Source organism: Mobula hypostoma, chromosome 13 (genome assembly GCF_963921235.1).
Source record: "Mobula hypostoma chromosome 13, sMobHyp1.1, whole genome shotgun sequence".
Lineage (NCBI taxonomy): Eukaryota > Metazoa > Chordata > Chondrichthyes > Myliobatiformes > Myliobatidae > Mobula > Mobula hypostoma.
Genome location: NC_086109.1, coordinates 25,295,857 through 25,320,010, shown reverse-complemented (window position 1 = coordinate 25,320,010; position 24,154 = coordinate 25,295,857). Strand labels below are relative to the sequence as shown.

Here is a 24,154-nt window from a genome sequence, read left to right as displayed (position 1 = left end):
TTCCAGCCTGATCACCCCAAGACCAAGACTTTAGAGTTACAGAGTCATTGAAAAGTACAGCACAGAAGCAGGCCTTTTGACCCATCTAGTCTATGTTAAACTGCCTACTCCCATTGACCTGCTCTGAGACCACAGCTCTCCATAACCCTGCCATCCATGCACCTATCCGAACTTCACTTAAACGTTGACATTGAGTTCAGTTGCACCACTTATGCTGGCAGCTCATTGCATAATCTCATGACCCTCTGAGTGAGGAAATTTCCCCACATGTTCCTCTTAAACTTTTCACCTTTCACCCTTAACCCATGACCTCGAGTTGCAGTCACACCCAAACTCAATGGAAAAAGCCTGCTTGCATTTACCCTATCTGTACCCCTCATAATTTTGTATATCTCTGTCAAATCTCCTCTCAATCTTCTACGTTCAAAGGAATTAAGTCTTAACCTATTCAATCTTCCCTTATAACTCAGATCTTCCGGTTTTATTATTGGCCTTTCAGTTCAACTTTATCCATCTTGACACAGCTCCTTGAGACTAAGAATTTGAAAGAGTCACAATCCTGCAAGAGAAGAATTTCTCCTTTATTCTGAGGCTATGCTCCCTTGTTCTATGCTCTCTCCACCAGGAGAAACCACTCTTTCTTTCAAGCTCTCCTCTAAACCTTAAGTGTCTCCAATAAGATCACTTTCTCATTCTGCACAACCTTTCCTCTTTATTTACAGACAAGGTCTGAGGATTCAGGTCCTACCTGAGTTTCTTCTCTCTGTTATCTGCTCAGCAGCAGAGGGCCCATTATCGCTTTGCATGCTGCTGCTCCTGGAACTTGGATCTGCCTTGCAATGTCCCATTGACCTTGCGAGTGTCCCACAGGGAATGTGCTTCCTGCGTTTCTTGGGCAGCTTTTGTTTGGCCATTGCCAGAGAGTAATACATTCCAAAATTATTGACAATAACCGGCACCGGCATTGCGATGGTGAGAACACCAGCCAGGGCACACAGTGCTCCCACCAACATGCCTGACCACGTCTGGGGAAACATGTCACCATAGCCAAGTGTCGTCATGGTGACCACTGCCCACCAGAAGCCAATGGGGATATTCTTGAAGTGAGTGGTAGTCACACTATTGGGGTTTTCACCAATCCTCTCGGCATAGTAGATCATGGTGGCAAAGATGAGAACTCCCAAGGCCAGGAAGATAATGAGCAGGAGAAATTCATTGGTGCTGGCTCGCAGGGTGTGCCCCAGTACCCTCAGTCCCACAAAGTGCCGGGTCAGTTTGAAAATCCGCAGAATCCGGACAAACCTGACGACCCGGAGGAAGCCCAGTACGTCCCTTGCTGCCTTGGAGGTCAACCCACGAAGTGCCAGCTCCAAGTAGAAGGGCAGAATGGCCACAAAGTCAATGAGGTTCAGCATGTTCTTGACAAAGAGCAGTTTGTTAGGGCAGAAGGAAATGCGAACCAGGAATTCCAGTGTGAACCACACAACACACACTCCTTCCACGTACATAAGAGCTGGCTCAGTCTCCAGTCCGTGCACATTCACCATCCGTGTGCTGTTTCCTTCTCTTACATATTCTGTTAAGTTAACAATCTTGTTGAACGCCTCATGAGTCTCAAGGCAGAAGGCAGTGATTGACAACAGAATGAAAAAGAGGGACACAAAAGCAATACACTGCAAGAGAAAAAAATAAAGTGAATCAGGCATAGACCAACAGTACATGGACTTTAAAACAATCAATGAGGTGCTCTGGTTGGAAACTAATTGAAGGGTTCAACGCGTTTACATGTAGGACATCTAGAATCTAAGAAGGTTAGTCGGGTATGCAGACGCATGTATGTACAATTAGTGGCCACTTCGTTAGGTGCACCTGTAAACCTGCTCGATAATGCAAATATCGAATCAGCCAATCATGTGGCAGCAACTCAATGCTTAAAAGAACGCAATCATGGCCAAGTTTCAAATATTGTTCAGATCAAGTATCAGAATGGGGAAGAAATGCGATCCAAGTGACTTTGATAGCTGGTGCCAGACAGTGTGGTTTGAGTATCTCGGAAACTGCTGATCTGGGATTTTCACGCTCAGCAGTCTCTAGAGTTTACAGAGAATGGAGTGAAAAACAACAAAAAAAATCCAATGAACAGCAGTTCTGTAGGCAAAATCACCTTGCTAATGAGAGAGAGCAGAGGAGAATGGCCAGACTGGTTCAAACTGACAGGAAGGTGACAGTAACTCAAATAACCAAGCATTACTACAGTGGAATGCTGAGGAGCAGCTCCGAATGCTCAGCACATCGAAACCTGAAGTAGATGGCCTACAGCAGCAGAAGACCAGGAAGATACACTCCATGGCCACTTTATTAGGTATGGTTGTGCTGATATTTGGTTTGCTGACCATGAAGTTCTAAACTCAAAGACCTTAAGCCCTATTTATATAGATAGCTAGATGTACACTCACTGTAGCTACCTACGCTTCAAAAACTACTCCAATTCCCTGTTTATTTAGCTGCCAAAATCCCACTATTTGAGCAGTGGGTCCACCTCACCCACACTAAGGAGGAGATACTTCCACCTAACAAAGTAGTTAAAACACAGTTTTTTTTTAGTGATCCACATTTAAATGCAAACAAAAGTCTTAAATCACATTTAAAACTGACGGAGGAAGCAAATATCTATCACACAGGAGGTACAATATTAAAGTGGCCACTAAATGTACACAAGGCATAACAGACATGAAACATCTGAGATTAAATGGGTCGGTTGAGTCTTCGTAGAACTTACACTGGCTGAATGAGTAAAACAGTTGAATGAATCTTGAATCTTACATGCTTGTCATTTTATCCTCAAAATTTTGTAACAAACCACAAAAATATGCACTTATAAAGCATTTTAAAAACAGCAAAACAACTATTTTGCAAGAATTAGATAAAGCAGAATGTCCCTTTAGAGTCCGCAGCGGTGTAACTTTCCCATTATTAGAAGTTCTGGAGACTGTGAGAAGACTCAATTAGTGATGTCCTTTCATCAGTTTAATCAAAACGCTTCATTACATTTGTAGCCTGAGCTAAAGCTCACAACAGATAATCCAGCCACTCCGTCAGACAAGGTACTTGGAGCTGAAGATTTTTAAATTCCTGTAAGTACGGGATTGATAAACATGCATTTGCACCCAATCATGCTTCCTGTAGTGCTGAATTGGTGTAATTTGTTCAGATATGCACTCATAATTCCTATGGATACAAGGATAGTATAATGTGTGACAACAAGCAGTTACACTTGTATTTCATTCAGTGGACGTGAAATATGAACTGTGAATTTTCTGCAACAAACCATCAACGTTTAATAGCTTGTAGGATAAATCTCCCCAGTGATCAAATCACTACAATTACTCTTAGGATATGAGTTAATTGTGAACACAGTTTGGTGAAGGATCTTAATAATGCCAGATGGAGGACATTTTGCTTCCTAATATGAACAACAAATATTAGTAGGACTAGAGACTGTGATTCTAGTGCCAATAGAGCAGCACTTTGTTATTAGACACAAATGTGAATTCTTTTGTAACCCACGCCCCACACTATTGCAGTCCTCACCTTCCACACCTTGACACAGCAGAGGTCTTTAGTAGAGTAAAGCTCCTTCCATCCTAATGAACTAATGAACACTTCAGGGTAGGTCCACCATGAATTGGGTGCAAAGAAAAAGTCCCTCTTTACTGCCCTAATAATTTCATCACTTTATAATCAGTAAATTTCTTAAGTGCAAGTACTGCTCTGTGTCAATATAGGTGCCGTTTTGCAAGCCGAAAGATTCCTCAAACAATAAACAAGAAGAATCACCAATTTATCTAAATGTGGTACTGTGGCAAAATTCCTTCTGAAATTGTACGATTGAACCATTCTATTACTTCATGTAACATTGCAGCTGAAAAATACTATTTCCAACAACACACTCAATCAACACTGCCTTCTCATCAGTTCATTCACAACTCTAGACTGAACCCTTAGAGTACTCAGACTTGGGTGTTAATGTCCTAACACAGAACTCATATTACCAACCAATAAGCAATTTTCACACAAAATGCTAGAGGAACTCAGCAGGTCAGGAAGCATCTATAGGAAAGGGTAAGCAGTTTAGGCTGAGACCCTTTTTCAAGACAGAGGAGAAAGAGGCGGGGGGGGGGTGGTGCCTGAATAAAAAAGTGCAGGGAGAGGAAAGAGGCTAGCTGGAGGTGATAGGTGAAGCCAGATGGGTGGGAAAGGTCAAGGGCTGGAGAAAAAAGAATCTGATAGGAAAGGAGGGGATCCAGGGGGAAGTAATATGCAGATGAAAAGAAGTGAAAGGTCAGAGAGAGGAATAGAGGAAAGGGGGAGGATTTCTTCACTGGAAGGAGAAGCAATTTATTTCCCATAACAGTCATCTGCAAGCATGCTGATTATATTTGAGATATGAGTTGGGTCAGCAATGAACCTTGGTGAGCTTCTGTATATTCATTCAAGCAACGTGGACTTCACTAGCAATGTTGCCATTTATTGTACAATCCTAATCGTCCATGAAATCCGGGGTAAGTGAAGTATCATTGCACTGACGGGTATGTAGTCACTCAGAGACTGGGTAAGAATAGCAGATTTCCACTCTGAAGGACATCAATGAGCTTGTTGGGTTTCATAACAACCGGTAGTTATGGTTATCTTTAGGCTAGCCTTTTAAAATTTAAATTCTTAAAATGAATTGCTTAGGTGGTATTCAAACTTGTGACTATGGATTAATGGTTTTGAACACCAGCTGCTAGTTAAATAACCTAACCACTTCATTACTGGACATTCAGGATACTTTTGAGAATCAGGAGAACACAGAAGCCCTCCATAAATATTGATATTGATTATTAAAGGACAGTAACAGGCCCTTAGGCCCATCATGTCTGTGCTGACCATCTACACTAATGTCATTTACCAGCACTTGGTCCATAGCCTACTATGCCTTGGTGGTTCAAGCGCCCACCTCCCCTATCAGCCACCTCCTGCCTCATCTATTGAAGGGTCTGCAATACCCAAAATGGCCTCTTTAACTCCCTCAGAATCTGCAAAACCAGAGAGGAAGCACATCATCCTCAATCCTGAGAAACTGCGTGAGTGTCTCTAATTCCACTCTAGGGTGACTAATTTTCCTTTCTAGATCAAAGACATAACAATACAAAGTAATTTAAATAAATCCTGCCAATTCTTACCTTAAGGCCCTTCCAAAAATGCTGAAGATCTCTAAGGTGTAATAAATTTGTAGCAAAATGTTCTTGATTATCATTAAAATGTCGTTAACTCTTGTGTAGAAATTAATTGCTTGAATTAGATAAACTCAGTGCAATTAAGGACTCATATTTGTGAACAAAACTCTAGCCAAAATAAGTGTCACAAAGGTGAGAAGATCTGCAGGTGCTGGAAATACAGCGCAACTCACACAAAATACGAAGTTTCTTCTAGGGATGCCAACCCTGAAGAAGTTTAAATCTTCCCTTCAACAGTTCAGTTGTTTTCTCTCTCACTGCTCTATGATCTCGGTGGCCCTCTGACTCTTTGACCATGTGCTCACCCAGATACGCCGCTACGGCCACGTATCCTTCCTGGGAACATGTCCCAACTCTTTACTTCACCCAGATTCACCTATCACCTGCCACCTTGTACTTCTCCCTCCCCTCCCCCCACTTTCATACTCCTACTTCTCCTCCTTCTCTCCAGTCCTGAAGAAGGGTCTTGGCCTGAAACTTCGACTGTTTACTCTTTTCCACAGATGCTGCCTGGCCTGCTGAGTTCCTCCAGCACTTTGTGTGTGTTGCTGTCTTCTCATTGCTGCCATCTGGAACAAGGTACAGGGGCCTCTTTTGCAAATTGGTTGTTTGTCCGTCCTGTTGTGTTCAGTCTTTCAGTGATTCTATTGTATTGCTAGGATTTACTGTGTATGCCCACAAAAATAGAATCTCAGGGTTGTTTATGGTGACATATGTACTTTGATAATTTTTTTTTGAACATTCAACTTTGAACTCAATTTGCATCAACAATCACTCCCCTGTCGGAGTCACATAGATCACATTTTTTTCCCTTTTCTGATGTTTCGTCAGTACAACAAATGAACCTCTTGACCCCACAGGCATGCTTTTATGCATTGAGCTACTGCCACATGATTGGCTGATTAGATATTTGCATTAATATGGTGTACCGGTGTATCTAATAAAGTGGACACTTAGTGTAGATTATCAAGCAACTTTCTGTAAATGTTCACTACTCAATTAATTTGTTAAATTGTCGGTTAGTCAAGTAAAAAAAGGATCAAAAATGCCAATATAACATCTTGCCAGGGCTTAGGTCAAGATACTTGACAGCAGAAGCACTGAGGTTTCATACTGAAAGTGCATTGAAGCTTGCATCAATTTAATAGATACGTTCCAATCAATATTCAGCTTTTTAAGCTGTAATGCAAACAAACAAAGTTAAATGTCAACATTCCTATAAACCCTTCTGCCTCCCATTGTGAAAAAGCAGAACTGCATGAAATGAAAGATAAAAACAAGGTTACAGTAAATAGCAGTATTTTTTATTTATTTCATGTTCTATTGAACTCTGGGAATGTCCTGAAAATGTTCAGTAAATGCCATATATTTCTTAAAAGAGGACAACTTAAGAGGATATGGAATAGAATAATCAGGGTAAGCATAGGCAAATGTTTTGCACTTTGCCTTATCTTTTGACTTGTTGTTGTTGTTGTTTGTCCTTCGTAGTCGAAGATGACCATGGCTTCAAAGTCAAATGGGAGATTGGTGGCTGTGGGTCCGGAGGTGACTGATGAGGCCAGTCCGGGCCCTGAAGGCTCGCCCACATGTGGGACACAAGTGGGTGGGTGCTGTCGTGGCAGTGGATGCTGCTCAGGCCTTGCGCACAGCACGCTTTCGTCATTTTCTTTTGACTTAATGTGGTAATGTTAGCCTACTTCTTCACAGGTAGTCTAGGTCAGTTGAGTTTATTGTTATATGCGCAAGTACATGTAGTGGGCACGTAGTCAAGTGGTTAAGGCATTCGACTAGCGATCTGAAGGTTGTGAGTTTGAGCCCCAGCCGAGGCAGCGTGTTGTGTCTTTGAGCAGGGCACTTAATCACACATTGCTCTGCGACGACACTGGTGCCAAGCTGTATGGGTCCTAATGCCCTTCCCTTGGACAACATCAGTGTCGTGGAGAGGGGAGATTTGCAGCATGGGCAACTACCTGTCTTCCATACAACCTTGCCCAGGCCTGCGCCCTGGAGAGTGAAGGCTTTCCAGGCACAGATCCATGGTCTCGCAAGACTAACGGATGCCTTTATTTATTTATTTGTAGACACTAATGCAGTGAAAAGCTTACAGCACATCATAGGCACATAACATAAACAGAAATTATACAGAATTTTACAAGAAAAACACAATTAGAACATAAAGACAAAGTGATTAGAGTGGCCATAGTTTTGCTAAACTAGTGGAGATTAGGTCTTTGCTATTTGGTTCAGGAATTGAATGATCGAAGGGAAGTAGCTGATCTTGAACCTGATAGTGTGGGATTTCATCACTTTGTACCTCCTGCCTGATGGTAGCTGCAAAAAAATGGCAGATGATGTTGCCTTCTTGAGGTCATGCCTCCTGTGGATACTATAGGTGAGGAGGAATGTGCCTGTGATGTATTGGGCAGAGTCAACCACTCTTTGCAGCAACACACATCAGTTGCTGGTGAATGCAGCAGGCCAGGCAGCATCTCTAGGAAGAGATACAGTCGATGTTTCGGGCCGAGACCCTTTGGCAGGACTCACTGAAGGAAGAGTTAGTAAGGACTAGCTCTTCCTTAGTAGCTCTTCCTTCAGTTAGTCCTGACGAAGGGTCTCGGCCCGAAACGTCGACTGTACCCCTTCCTAGAGATGCTGTCTGGCCTGCTACGTTCACCAGCAACTTTGATGTGTGTTGCTTGAATTTCCAGCATCTGCAGAATTCCTCGTGTTCACTCTTTGCAGCATCTTACTTTCTGTGCATTTGAATTATCATACCAGATCGTGATGCAACCAGTCAGCATACTTTCAATTTACATCTGTCAAAGTTTGTAAGAGTGTTCGATGACAAGCAAATCTCTTTACCCTCTTTTGAATGATGCTGGTACACTTTCCTTACGATTGCATCTACGTGCTTGACCCAGGTTAGGTTTTCTGGTATGGTAATGCCAAGAAATTTAAAGCTGTTGACTCTGTCCACTGTCAATCCTCCAATACAGACGGGCGCATATTCACACCCTTTCCCTTTCCTGAAATCTGCAATCAGCTCATTAGTTTTGCTGACATTGAGGGAGAAATTGTTGTTAATGCATTACCAAACTAGTGTAACTAGTGCACTATCTCGCTCGGGTATTCTGACTCTTCACCACTTATGATTCGTTCAACAGCAGTAGTGCAATTGGCAAATTTTAATAAGACACTAGAGCTGTGCTTAGCCACACAGTTATATGTGTACAGAGAGTACAGCAGAGGGCTAGGCATGCAGCCTTGTGTTCAAAGTTCAAAGTAAATTTATTATCAAAGTACATATATGTCACCATATACAAGCCTGAGATTCATTTTTTTTTGCTGGCACAGTCAATAAATACATAATAGAATAGTAACTATGAAAGACCACACCATCTGGGCATTCAATCAGTGTGCAAAGACAAAAAGAAAGAAAGAATGATAATGAATAAATAAGCAATAAGTATTGAGAACATGAGTTGAAGAGCCTTGAAAGTGAGTCCATTGGTTGTGGAAACAGTTCAATGACAGGGCAAGTGAAGTTGAGTGAAGTTATCCCCTTTGGTTCAAGAGCCCGATAGTTGCCAGACCTGGTAGTGGGAGTCCTGGGGCTCCAGTGCCTTCATTTTGATGGCAGCAGCATGAAGTGAACATGACTGGGTGGGGAGGGTTCTTGACGGTGGATGCTGATTTCCTGCGCCAACGCTCTGTGTAGATGGGCTCAATGGTGGGAAGGACTTTACCCATGATGGACTGGGCCGTATCCACTACTTTTTGTCGGATTTTCCGTTCAAGAACGTTGGTGTATCCATACCAGGCTGTGATGCAGCCAGTCAATGTACTCTCCACCACACATCTAGGGAAGCTGATAGTCAGCAAGGAGATGTTGTTATCAATCCTCACTGATTGAGATCTGCCGATGAGTGCGACAAGTATCCAGTTACAGAGGGCCAAGTCTTGAAAGTTGATGATAAGTTTTAATGGGAATATTGTGTTGAACACTGTGCTACAGGCATTGAACAGCTCACTGATGAATTAATTTATGTTGTCCAGATGGTCTAGAGGAGAGTGAAGAGTCAGAGAATTTGCATCTGCTGGTGACCTATTGTGGTGGTCATCCTGCAGAATCAAGGGCTATTCTGTGGGCTCAGAGACAGATGAAGAATTCGGAGTGGGGTGTGCAGACTGTACTCTGGGTAAGGCAGGCGATACTAGATGGGCTGGTGGATGGGTTGTTTCAAATAATGTCCAGTCTGACCCTTTTTTTGCATGGCCTCTGGTGCTCCCATTGGGGAGACTCGAGGTGCTGAATGCCTTCCCAGAAGCCCCTTCTTCATATTGTGCCAATATGGACTTGTGCATCAGTGAGGACATTACGTATTTTCAATAAGACTTTCAAGCTATCTTTGGTCTGGGTAGAGTACATAGTTCAGATGTATGAGATGAGGCACATGGACAGTGTGGACCACAGATTAATAAGGAGCAGAGACTTAATGATGGGAATGTTGGCATGGGAGAGGACAGTGACAATGGTTCATCTTTGCTCCCAATGGGGTTTTAGAGGACTTTGTGAAGGATGAAAGCAGGATTGGGAAAGTGCGGGGGGGGGAAAGAGAGAGGGGAAGAGAAGGGAGGTGACGGGGGAGGGGGGGAGAGAGGGGGTGGGGAGAGGGGGAGGGGAGAGTGGAGGGAGAGAGAGAAGGAAGAGGAAGGGAGAAAGAAGAGAAGTTAAGTGAGAGAGGTAGGGATAATGTGAGGAAGAGAGAGAGACGATGGGAAAGGGAGAGAAAAAAGTTGGGGGGGAGAAATGGAAATAAAGAGACAAACAAAGTAAGTAATGGAGGAAGTGTAAAATACAAAGAGAAATATATGCAAGAAAGGACAGAAGAGAAACTAATTGATAAACTAAGACTGAATACAGAAATGGAGAAAAGGTGTTAATTAAAAATAGAAAGAGCATGTTAGAGATATGTACGCATCTGGAATGAATGAACACAAGGAATGTATGGTAAGTGAAACTGAAGATAAGAGTAAGGAAAATTAACTTTACAGCAAGTTTTATTTATTGAACAAAATGCTCATTAAATGTTGAGTTAGTAGTTGAGACCACTAGCTCCACGTAATGAAACAGCACATTATTTCCAATTTTTTGTTAAAAGTAGTAACAAGGTAGAATGATTGTGAATCTATCTTGCTGTAATGGCATGTGGTTAGAGGGAGAAAACTACACTAAGATTTCTCCTTGAATGCAGAACTAAAGCTAACAATCTGAATTTAAATTTGCCATCACTTTCCCACCTATAATTTCCTGTTGCAATGAGCTAATATTCCAATACATTTTTCTTAATTGTAATCCATTTACTACCCTTTGCCATGGTTGACTGGATTCTCATTAAGGTCTATTCTATTTTTCAAGCCTCTGGTCCCTTTCCCACTCCTTTCACCCAGAGCAAAGACAAAGTTCTCCTTCTCCCCATCTTCCACTCCTTCTATCTCCACATGCAAAGGATTGTGTTCCATAATTTACGTTACCATGAGATACATCTTCCACTGGCCTTTCACTTCAGCCCTCCTAAGGGGTCCCTCTTTCCATATCTCCGTACTTCACTCCTCTATCTTCACCAATGTCCATCTACTTCTTCATGCAAACAAAGAAAATTTAACGTTTATCCTTTCACCACTTCTCAACATCCAGGAGCTCAATCACACCTTCCAGGTGAAGTAGTGATTCACTTCCTCCTCTGTGTTCATTGCTCACAATATGATTTCCTCTAAATTGGGGAAACATAATACAGGTCACCTCCAGTCCACAGCAGTGCCCCTGAGTTTGTCCATCCCATTCCAATTCTGTCCGCTGTATCTTTGGCTTCTTGTACTATTCCAATGAAGACCAAGATAAGCTCAAACATCTGCTGATCGTACACAGGAGACATTCTGCAGATGCTGAAAATCCAAAGCAATGTACACAAAATGTTGGAGGACTCAGCAGGCTAGGCAGCATCTGTGGAAATGAATAACAGTCAATGTTTCAGGCTGAGACTCTTCCAGAATAAAAAGGTGGGGGGAGGGGAAGCTAGGTGGGTGGGAAAGGTGAAGGGCTGGAGAAGAAGGAATCTGATAGGTGAGGAGAGTGGACCATCGGAGAAGGGATGGAGGAGGGGACGTGGGGAAGTGATAGGTAGATGAGAAGAGGTAAAAGGCCAAAAGAGGGGAAGAGAGGAGGGTGAAGGAATTTTTTTTACCGCATCAAGAAATCAATATTCATCCCATCGGGTTGGAAATAAAGCGTTGCCCTTCCACACTGAGGGTGGCCTTATCATGGCATAAGAGCAGGCCATGGACCAACATGTTAGAACTGGAATAGGAATCGGAATTAAAACAGTTGGGCCAGCATGCAGTTCTGCTTTTGTCAGATGGAGCGCAGGTGTTCGACGAAGCAGTTCCCCAATTTGCAACGGGTCTCACCAATGAAGAGGAGGCAGCATTGGGAACACCAGGCACAATATACGACCCCAGCAGATTCACAGATAAAGTGTTACTTCACCTGGAAACAATAGCTTCTCTTCTGACTAGGCACACAATATTCCTCAAGACTCTGCAACAAATACATGGCACTTTTCCATGCAAATACAGGAAACACAATATATACCCTTTCACCTCATCCACTTCTTCCATTCAGTGACCCCAAAACTGCTTTCAAATGAAGTAGCACGAAGGGTCTCGGCCTGAAACATCGACTGCGCCTCTTCCTATAGATGCTGCTTGGCCTGCTGCGTTCACCAGCAACTTTGATGTATGTTGCTAGCATTTTAATTGTACTTTTTCCAAATTAAGATTAAACAGCAGCATCTGTTCTTTTGATTATGAATGAGATAGTTCACTGGATTCAACATGAAATTCATCAACTTCTCAACTTCAGATAGCCAGCCTTTCAGTATGTAGCAGAACTGGCTAATTCTGATGAAAGGTCATTAACCTGTGATGTTAATTTAGTTATGAAAACACAAAATGCTGTAAACAGTCAGCAAGTTGGACTGCATCTGCCATAAGAAAAGCAGAGTTAACATTTCAGGCTAAAGACATTCTATTGCAATTGTGAAGGAAACGAAAGAAACTTGTTATGCTGGAGAGGGTGGGGTAAGGGGAATGTCTCCAATGGGGTATAACTGGGATTACAATGGGATAAACTGTAAACAGGGTTATCTGGTCAATGAGAATGGGGACAGTCAAGAGAGTGGGAGCACAGACAAAAGAATACAGACAGAAGGAGGAGGGAGTGGAGATCATATAGCAGGCAAATGTGCCCAGCAAGTGAGGCCAGGCATGCCCTCTACTTCCATAATTTAAAAAGGTGAATAGAAAACAAAAAGCTACAATCATGGGTGACTAGAGAACTAAAATTACCTTAAGTTGTAGAATTCAATATTGAGTCCAAAAGGCTGCAAAGTGCAGAGGTGAAAGTTGAAGTGCGTTCATCAAGCTTCCTTTGGGCCTCATGATAAAAATACAGAAGGTCACAGACCAAAAAGTCAGAGCAGGAGTGGGATGGAAAACTAAAGGGGTCTTTGATCCGAAAGCATTCATTCTGATTCTCTTCCCATAGATATGGCCTGTGGCCAGAATTTTCTGATATTATTTTATATTTCCAGCAATGGCAGACTTTTTTTAAGTTTTCACTTACCTATTAATTCAGACTTTACTTTATTAATTTTATTTATACATACAGCACAGTGACAGGCTCTTCCTGCCCAATGAGCCCGTGTTGCCCAATTATACCCAGGTGACCAATTAATCTCCTAACCCTGAAGTTCCGGGCCGAGACCCTTCGTCAGGAAGAAGGGTCTCGGCCTGAAACATCGATGTACCTCTTCCTAGAGATGCTGCCTGGCCTGCTGCGTTCACCAGCAACTTTTATGTGTGTTGCTTGAAATTCCAGCATCTGCAGATTTCCTCATGTTAACCTACTAACCTTCATGTCTTTGGACTGTGGGAGGAATCCAGAGCACCCCGAGGAAACCCATGCAGGCGTGAGGAGAACGTACAAACTCCTTACAGATAGCGGCGAATTGGACCCAGGTCGCTGGTGTTGTAAAGGCATTATGCTGACCACTACACTATGGTGCTGCCACATCTTCTGTCTCTTTAGATGCTAGCTAACCTGATAAGTATTTCCAGCATTCCTGCTCCTGCAGTTGACCTTTTTACAAGGCATATCATTAGATTCTGGGCCTCAGTTTCACTAGTGTCATTTCTAGCTTTGTCAGTTCTGGTGCTCACAGCTGGTTCCCACATCCCCAAGGCATGAGAATAGATTTTGTTTCTCTCTTTGCAACAGCAGATGGTAATGGGTTTGTACAACGTGACAGAGTATTAACCTGCATCACAATTTGATGACTATTCCAATATGACAAATTGCTCTAAGGCATTGTTACACTACATTCAATTTAACAGAGTTTTTAATACTAATTATGCCCTAAAATTTAGAGTCATGAACACTACAGCACAGAAACAGGCCCTTCAGCCCATCTAGTCTGTGCTGAGCCATTAATCTGCCTAGTCCCATGGACCTGCACCCAGACCATAGCCCTCTATTCCCCTCCCACCCATGCACCAATCAAAATTTCTCTTAAATACCGAAATTGATTCTACATCTACTACTTCATCGGCAGCTCGTTCCACATCCTCATCACTCTCTGAGTTCCCCCTCATGTTCCCCTTAAACAATTCACCTTTCACACTTAACTCATGACCCCTAGTTCTAATCTCATCCAAACTCAGTGGAAAAATACCTGGTTGCATTGACCCTATCTACATCCCTCATAATTTTGTATACCTCTATCTAATCTCCCCTCAATCTTCTACGAGGGGTGATTGATAAGAGGGGTGGCCTAAGGTGGAATGAGTCAATTTTAGAAAACTTAGCACATTAATTTTTCAACATAGTCCCCTCCTACATGTACACACTTAGTCCAGCGGTCGTGGAGCATACGGATCTCTTCTTTGTAGAAGTGGTCCACAGCAGGGGTGATTGATAAGTTTGTGGCCTAAGGTAGAATGCGATGAGTTATTAACTTCAAACTTTCTGCATAATCACTCAAAGAGTTGAACTGCACGTGCATGTATCGAGAGCGTCTTGAATCTCCAGGTGGTCCACAGCAGGGGTGATTGGTAAGTCCGTGGCCTAAGGTAGAAGGAGATGAGTTATACAGTTCTCGTTACATGCACGTGCAGTTCAACTCCTTGAGTGAAATTGCAGAAAGTTTGAAGTTTCTCCTCATCTCCTTCTACTTTAGGCCACAAACCTATCAATCACCCCTGCTGTGGACCACTTCTGGAGGTCCAAGACGCCGACTTCTACAAAGAAGGGATTTGTATGCTCCATGACCGCTGGACTAAGTTTAAATGTAGGAAAAATAAATGTGCTAGGCTTTCTAAAATTGACCTTCTACCTTAGGCCATGAACTTATCAATCACCCTTCGTATATTCTAGGGAATAAAGTTCTAAATCATTCTAACCTTTCCCTATAATCAGCCTTAAGTCCTAGCAACATCCTTGTAAATTTTCTCTGCACTCTTTCAATTTTATTTACATCTTTCCTGTAGGTTGGTGATCAAAATTACATACAATACTCCAAATTAGGCCTCACCAATGTGTTACACTATCTCAATATAACATCCCATCTCCTGTACTCAATACATTGATCTATGAAGGCTGATGTGCCTTAAAGATTTCTTTAAAACCCTATCTACCGGTGACACCACTTATAAGGAATAATGATCCCTCTCTTCTACTGCACTCCTCAGTACCCTCCCGCTCACCAGATATGACCTACCCTGGATGGTTCTTCCAAAGTGCAACACCTCACACTTGTCTGCAGTGAATTCAATCCTCCATTTCTCAGGCCATTTTTCCAACTGGTTCAGATGCTGCTGTAAGCGCTTCCTCACTGTCTACTCACGACATGCCCAATCTTGGTATCATCCACAAATTTGCAGATCTAGTTAAGCATATTTTCATCCAAATCATTGATACAGATGACAAACAACAATAAACCCAGCATTGGTCCCCACAGCATGCCACTAGTCACAAGACTCCAGTCAGAGGAACGACCGTCTGCTACCACTCTCTGGCTTCTCCTTTCAAGCCAATGTCTAATCCAATTTACTACCTCATCTTGAATGACAAGTGACTGAACCTTCTTGACCAACCGCCCATGCGGGACTTTGTCAAAGATCTTGCTAAGGTGTATGAAGATGACATTCGTTGCCTTGCCTTCATCAATTTGCCTGGTAACATCCTCGAAAATCTCTATAAGATTCATTAAACACAACCTACCACACATAAAGCCATGTTGACTATCTGTAATCAATTCCTATCTATCCAAATGCTTATACAGTATATCTGGTCCCTTAGAATATCTTCCAATAACTTTCCCATTAATGATGTCAGGCTCGCTGGCCTATAATTTCCAGGCTTATTCTTAGAGCCTTTGTTAAACACCGGAACAACATTAAATATCCTCCAAACCTCCGGCACCACACTGTGGCTAAGGATGTTTTAAATATCTCTGCTAGAGCCCCTGCAATTTCTGCACTAGCCTCCCACAGTGTCCAAGGCAACACTTTGTCAGGTCCTGGGGATTTATCCACTCTAATCTGGCTCAATACAGCAAACACTTCCTCCTCTATAATCTGTATAAGGTCCATGATATCATTGCTGCTTTGCCTCACTTATGTAGGCTCTGTGTCCATCTCCCAAGCAATTACAGAAGCAAAAAAGTCCATCGAGGATCTCCCCATTTCTTTCAGCTCCATGCATAGATTACCAGTGTGATCTTCCAGAGAAGCAAGTTTGTCGCCTGCTATCCTTTTTCTCTTAATATATCTGTAGAAGCCCCTAGGTTTCTCCTTCTCCCTGTCTGTTAGAGCAGACTCATGCTTTCTTTTAGCCTTCCAGATTTCTTTCTTGTGTTCTCTTGCATTTCTGAAGTACCTCATTAGTTCCTATCTGCCAATATCTGCTATGCACCTCCTCCTTTTGTTAGACAGGACCTCAATATCTCTTGAAGACCAAGGTTCCCAAAATCTGTTATCTCGCCTTTTACTCTGACAGGATACAAACTCTGTATTCTCACTATTTCACTTTTGAAGGCCTTCCACTTACAAGTACATATTTGTCAGAAAACAAACTGTCCTAATCCACACTTTCCAGATCCTTTCTGATTCCACCAAAATCGGCCTTTACCCAATTCAGAACCTCAACCCAAGGACCAGGCTTAACCTTTTCTAAAATTATCTTGAAACTAATAGCATTATTGTGCTGGTACTCTGATTCCAATCCCCTTGCAACTCAATTTAAACTCCCCCGTGCAGCACTAGCAAACCTTCACACTAGTATATTAGTCCACCCTCCAGTTTAGGTGCAAACATCCCTTCTGTACAGGTCCCATCTTCCCTGGAAGAGAGCCCAATGATCTAAAAATATGAAGCTCTTCCTCCTGCACCATCACCTTAGCCACGTGTTAAACTTTAAGATGTTCCTATTTCTGGCCTCACTAGCACATGGCACAGATAGTAATCCAGAGATCCCAACCTAGGAGGTTCTGTCCTTTCAATTGTCACCTAACTCCTTGAATTCACTTTGCAGAACCTCAAAAGCCCTCCTACCTATTAAATTGGTACCAACATGGACCATGATCTCTGGCTGCTCACCCTCCCACTTAGGAATGCTTTGGACTTGAACCAAAATATCCCTGACCCAGGCACCCAGGAGGCAACAAATCCTCTGGGTGGCACACTTTAAATGCTGGAGGAAAGCAATAGGCCAGGCAGCATGTATGGAAAACAGTGAACAGTCGACGTTTCAGGTGGAGACCCTTCATCAGGACTGGGGAAAAAAGATGAGAAGATAGATTAAGAAAGCAGGGGGGAGGATAGGAAGAAGTGCATGTGGTAGGTGAAACCAGGAGAAGGAGAGGGGTGAAGTAGAGAGTTGGGAAGCTGATAGGTGAAAAAGATAAAGGGCTGGAGTAGGGGGAATCTGATAGGAGAGGGTAGAAAAGCATGAAAGAAAAGGAAGAGGGAGGTGACGGGCAAAGAAGGAGATGAAGTGAGAGAGGGAAACGGGAATGGTGAAGTGGTGGGGGGAAGCAATTGCCATAAGTTCGAGAAATCGGTGTTCAGATTGAAGGCTACCCAGGCAGAGTATAAGATGTTGCTCCTCCAACCTGAGTGTGGCCTCATTGAGGCAGTAGAGGAGGCCATGGACTGACTGTCGGAATGGAAATGGGAAATAAAGTTGAGGTGGGTGGCCACGGGGAGATCCTGCTTTTTCTGGCGGTTGGAGCGTAGGTGCTCGGCAAAGCGGTCTCCCAATCTACGACAGGTCTCACCAATATACAAGAGGCCACACTAGGAGCAACTGGATACAGAAGATAACCCCAACACACTCACAGCTGAAGTGTCACCTCACCTGGAAGGACTGTTTGGATAGTAGGAATAGTAGTGAGGAAGGAGACGTAGGGAGAGGTATGGCACTTGTTGTGCTTGCAAGGATAAGCAGCCCTCTTTCTCTTCCACCTATCAGCTTCCCGGCACTTTACTTCACCACTCCCTCTTTCCAGAGATGCTCCGGCATTTTGTGTGCATTGCTTGGATTTCCAGCATCTGTAGATTTTCTCATCCATATCATCTGGGTAGATGTGCAGTGGAACTTGTGCTGACTGGCTGCATTCTGGCCTGGTATGGAAACACCAATGCCTTTGAGTGGAAAATCCTACAAAAGGTAATGGATTCGGCCCAGTACGTCATGGGTAAAGCCCTCCCAACCACTGAGCAAATCTACATGAAACGTTGTTGTAGAAAACCAGCATCCTTCATCAAAGATCCTCACCACCCAGGCCATACTGTTTTCTTGCTGCTGCATTTGAGTAGAAGGTACAGGAGCCTCAGAACTCACACCATCAGGTTTAAAATCAGTAACTACCTCTCAACCATCAGGCTCTTGAACAAAAGAGGATAAGAACACTCATCTATTGAGATGTTCCCACAACCAATTATTTCATTTTAAGGACTTTTTATCTTGTTGTTTCATGCTCTCGTTATTTATTGCTATTTATTTATAGTTGCATTTCAACAATTTGTTGTCTTCTGGGCTCTTGCTCTTTCATTGATCCTGTTTACAGTTAATACTCTGTAGATCTGCTGAGTATGCCCACTGAGAAAAGAGGATCTCAGGGTTGTGTGTTGTGACATGTGTGTACATAATGTTATTTTGAACTTTGAGAATCTTCTCTCTGTCCCCCTAATCAACAAATCCCCTATCGCTACGGCTTGCCTCTTCTCCTTCCCTTCTGAGCCACAGAGCCAGTCTCAGTGCCAGAGACCTGACTGCCATGGTTTTGCTCAGCCAGGTCATCCCCGCACCAACAGTATCCAAAAGTGTAGCCTGTTTGTACCTGTTGTTGAGGGGAATGGCCACAGGGGTACTCTGCAGTGGTTGCCTAACCCCTTTGCCAGTTACCTGTATCCTGCACCTCAGCACAGTTCACCTGTTTTTGTGATAGTCTCCGAGCTTCAGCAGCTACCTCACATCTCATTGACTATCCCGATTTATCGTCTTATCTTGGGCCTGAGAACAGCCATGGGCCATTCTCACAAAGAATTGTTTTGCTGCTGTAATGCCTAAGGGCAAGAACAGAGTCCGTGACATGACGTGCTCCATCTGCTTTCTGCTCCCTACGTGTTAAAAAGAGAGATTCTCTTATACAGTGAAATGCATTGTTTACATCAAATCAAATCAACAAAGATGGTGCTGGGCAGCCTGAAAATGCCACCATGCTTGCAGTGCCAACATAGAATTCCTATGACCCACTAACACTAACCACGCATCTTCAGAGAGTGGGAGGAATCGGGAGGACCTGAAGGAAACCCACATGGTCACGGGGAGAACATACAAACTCCTTACCAACAGCAGTTGGAATTGAACCCTGATCAAACAGCTGGCACTGTAATAGCGTTATGCCAACCGCTCACTGTGCTGCCATGCTCTCCATGTGTTACTGATTAATTTGCCTTTTCCTGGACTCCTCATATTCCTCAATGTTCATTTCCTTTTTTAATCAAAAGTCCTTTAAATCCAACCTTTAAACCTCAATTTTCTCATCAACACAAGAGATTCTGCAGATGCTAGAAATCCAGAGTAACACAAAAAGTGCTGGAGGAACTCAGCAGGTCAGGCAGTATCCATGGAGAGAAATATGACAGAGGTGTATAAGATGATGAGAGGCATTCATCATGTGGATAGTCAGAGGCTTTTTCCCAGGGCTGAAATGGCTTACATGACAGGGCACAGTTTTAAGGTGCTTGGAAGTAGATACAGAGGAGATGTCAGGGGTGTGTTTTTTTATACGCAGAGAGTGGTGAGCGCGTGGAATGGGCTGCCGGTGACAGTGGTGGAGGCAGATACAATAGGGTCTTTTAAGAGACTCCTGGATAGGTACATGGAGCTTAGAAAAATAGAGGGCTATGGGTAACCTGAGGTAATTTCTAAAGTAAGTACATGTTTGGCACAGCATTGTGGGCTGAAGGGCCTGTATTGTGCTGTAGGTTTTCTATATTTCTATGTTTCTAAATAAAGAGTCAACCTTTCAGGCTGAGACCCTTTATTAGGATCGATCCTTTCTTGTAGGATTTTTGACTCCAAGTAAAGGGTTTTGGGATTATGACCCACTCTAATACATGACTTAGGCTGGCACCTACAATTGAACTGCTTAACTGAGATGCCAAAGTTGGGGAAATATTAAAATGAAAACCCATTTTCCAATGAAAAAGGGGAACATTTCACTTTCAAAATTACTTCTGGGAAATAATATCTGAGAGGAAAGATTTCCTAGTGTTAAAGTCTCAGAGCAATAAACTGGGCATTTAGCATCACCTGGACACCAGTAAACATTTCCATTTGTAAGCAGGTCAAGTAGCCTTTCAGATCACCTACGGACCCATAAATAATGAGTATTGACAATATTCTTCATGATGAGCTAATTGTCCTAATCTACAAGGAGTTCTTGTTTATTTAGATGTGCACTTCCTAAATTAACAGCACAATTTAATTATAGTTAAAATGTTTGCAAGGCAACAGATACAGTCTTGGAACTAAACACTTCACTCAGCTGATATCATATCAAGCATCCCAGTATAATGAATAGATCACTGAGTCTTTTGTCTTCCAGTGAGATAGTTCTGTGAAGGTAGATGAAGACACATGGTCCCTGATAAACAAAGACCAGACTATTCATTTCATTTTACAATGTACATCCTTAATCCATGCAGCAGGAAATCGAAATAATACTAAGCAAGGATGTGTCTAATGAGTTTCTCTTACTTTGATAAGTCAAAGTTTAACCAGTGGTCACCAACCAGGGTGAATCAAAGATGGTGATGAATCAATATATTGGATGGAGATTGAAAGTCTGGCTGAAAGGTGCTACAACAACAACCACCTCCTACTCAACATCAGCAAAACCTTAGAGCTGATTATTGACTACAGCAGGAGTAAACCTGAGGTTCATGAGCCAGACCTCATCAGGGGATCAGAGGTGCAGAGGATCAGTAACTTCCAAAGAATCTGTCCCGAGTCCAGCACCTAAGTATCGTTACAATGAAGTTACGGCAGTGCCCCTACTTTCTTAAAAGGCTGAAAAGATTCAGCATGGCATCAAAAAATCTGACAGATTTCTATAAACACATGTTGGGGAGTATACTGACTGGTTGCATCATGGCCTGGTATGGAAACACCAATACTCTTGAACAGAAAAGCCTACAAAAAGTCGTGGATACAGTCCAGTCCATCACAGGTAAAGCCCTCCACACCATTGAGCACAACTACTAGGAGCGCTGTTACAGGAGAGAAGCATCCATCATCTGGGAACTTAATCATCTATGCCATGCTCTTTTCCCACTGCTGCCATCAGGAAGGAGGTACAGCAGACTTAGGTCCTACACCAGCAGGTTCAGAAACAATTATTATCCCTCAACCATCAGGCTGTTGAACTGGAGCAGATAGCTCCACTCATCCCATCATTGAGCTGAATTCCACATCCCATGAACTCACTTTCAAGGACTCTATAACACATGTTCTCAATTGTTTGTTCCGTATTTACAGTATCTATTAATTTTTTTTTTCTTTCTGTGTTTACACAATTTGCTGACCTCTGCACATTGGTTGTCCATCTTTTTCACTGATTCTATAGTGTTTTGTTGTATTTACTGTGAATATCCACAAGACAATGAATCTCAAGGTAGTATATGGTGCATGTAGTTTAATAATAAATTTGCTTTGACTTTGCCTTTTCCTGTAGCTTTACTTCCAAATATTATTTTCCAGAAGTAATTTTGACAGTGAAATGCTCCTCTTCTTCATTGGAAAATGATGTTTAATTTCAATATATTTCCTCAATTATGGCATCTCTGTTAAAGCAACATAATTGTAGGTGTTACCGAACGTCATGTATTGGGGTGGGAGATGATCCTAAAACCCTTCACTAGAAGTTAAAAATCCTACAAGAAAGGATCAGTCCTTGTAAAGTGTCTTGGCTTGAGATATCAATTGCTTATTCCTTTCCATAGATGCTGCCTTAACTGCTGAGCTCCTCCAGCATTTTATGTGTTACTCCAGATTTATTGCATCTGCTGAATCTCTTGTGTTTATGAGGAAATACAGGTTTTAAAGGTTGGATTTAGAGAATTTTTGATTAAAGAAGGAAAGAAAGCATTTGTAGAAAAATGGATCACATTTAATTATCTGCCAGTCACCTTGAGTCTGTGCAAATTGACTTCCTAAATCTTGGAATTATCCAAATACTTTAAAGCCAATGTCATACTTTTAAACTATACCCTTGTGTGCAAAGTACAAAACAAGCCAGTTCAAGCAAAGTAACATCCAACAAGGACTAATCAAACAGTGATTAGATCATCTGTTTTGTGAAGTGAGTTCAGAGATATATCTGTTAGTCCGTGAGCTAGTAGGGTTGTGTGGTACCATCTGAGGGGAATAATGCTCATAGTGATTTTCAAGGTATATATCTCTAGAGTTAGAAAATATGTGATAGCATTGCATCAGTGGTAGCTTTATGTGTGATATGATGCATTTTGTAACACTACCCTAAAATAAGCATTTCTGAAAAGTGGCCAGTATATACAACATATATATTCAACCTAGTGGTATTTTGTTATCAGTGATCCCTCAACATTGAAATTTGTCACAATGATAGCTGAATTCAAGCACTTTCCATCAAATGTTGTTATAAAATTCTACATTGAAAATTATGCCCTTGGTGGCACTCACAGTACAGTGCCCAATTTCAGTACAGTGAATCATTTCATTTTTACAAAAATATTTGTCTGTTGTTTATTTTGGAAAAGTCAATAAAAACCCTAGGACACATATAATCACATGGATTTGTGGAGAAGTTATTCCGGAATTCAAATAAATAATCACTTTTTGTATATATTTTATATTAACATCAGTACAGCAGAAAGTGTTACCCTACCCCCCCCGCCCCCCCAGAAGGTACAAAACCTCATTTGGAGAGATTTCTGGAGTTTTATCGATGTCATGATATTTTCCATATTGTTGCATCAAATCAAAACAATCTTAAGCTTTTGCCATAGCTTACAGAATTACAGTACAATAATTCAAATGTGGGGTTCCACACGACCATAACCTAGGCCCCATTTGGTTGTAAGATGAATATATTTAATCAAAGACTGCTTTCTGTACTTTGTTTTCCATACTTTCATAATCTATTAATAATTATAATAATTTTCCAAGTTTTCCATATCTTCCACATCTTCATCTGAACTTTCCACACTCTCTGAGGTGGAAGCCTGGTTCTCGCAGTCTGCTAGTCTACACATGTCAGTACACCTGAGGCCATTTGCAACACACATACATCTTGAGAGTGAACATTTTTTTGGACAGTTACAGGCCAGTAGATCCAGGACAGCATCGGGTGCTGGCTGGCCTTCCATCCAGTGCACCACCAACTGTTCAGCTTCCTCTTCTCTCTCCAACTTCCATCCTCTGCCAACAGAGCTTGGCCCTTGTGGGTTCTTCTCCAAACATCTTCTCCATATACCAGCCTGGTAGTTCGCTCACTGTGCATGTTTTGTTAAACAGTCCTTGCATGGTGGGAGTTGATGACTTTTGATTTCACCTTTTTTGGCACAGAAAAGGTGATACCTAATCTCATTGACCTTGGTGGTCGATGCTTTCGGGGCATACAGGAGACATGTAAATGCCTCCAGTTTGTCCATCAGTTCTGGGGAGAGGTCCCATTCCTGACCCAACTCTAAGAATGTGTCCTGAGTTTCCCTGTTGCTGGTCAGAAATCTTAGGGCACTTGTCTTCCCTTTGCCTGTGAAGTGTCAGAGTAATAAAGTTCGTAAACGGGTTGGTATTTTGGCAGTTGACCATGATGAAATTAACAAATCTTTTCAAGAATTTTATACCAATATATACCAATCAGAATTTCCTGATGATTCTACCATAATGCATGAATTTTTAAGGAAATTGAATATTCCGAAATTACCAGTTGATGAACATTTAGCACTAGACACACCCATTACTGAAGAGGAAATAAATAGAGCAATTTTTTTCAATGAACTCTGGTAAAGCAGCTGGTCCAAATGCATATACAGCTGAATTTTTAAAATCTTTTTCAGATTCACTTTCTCCCTGGTTATGTAGATTTTTTAAAGATGCCATATTTGTAGGTAAATTACCACAATCCTTTCATGAAGTATCTATTTCTTTAATTCCTAAAAAATATAAAGATCCTACTGAATGTGCATCATACAGACCTATATCTTTG

At 42.2% G+C, this 24,154-nt stretch overlaps 1 protein-coding gene across 1 annotated transcript in view; it reads right to left on the bottom strand.

The window, feature by feature from the left end:
• Window positions 1-24,154, bottom strand: part of kcnc4 (potassium voltage-gated channel, Shaw-related subfamily, member 4) — a 66,775-nt gene that overhangs the window by 4,513 nt on the left and 38,108 nt on the right. The window contains exon 2 of the mRNA XM_063066457.1: window positions 749-1,673. Within this exon, the coding sequence (XP_062922527.1) occupies window positions 749-1,673 (925 nt within the window). The remainder of the gene's footprint in view (window positions 1-748; window positions 1,674-24,154) is intronic.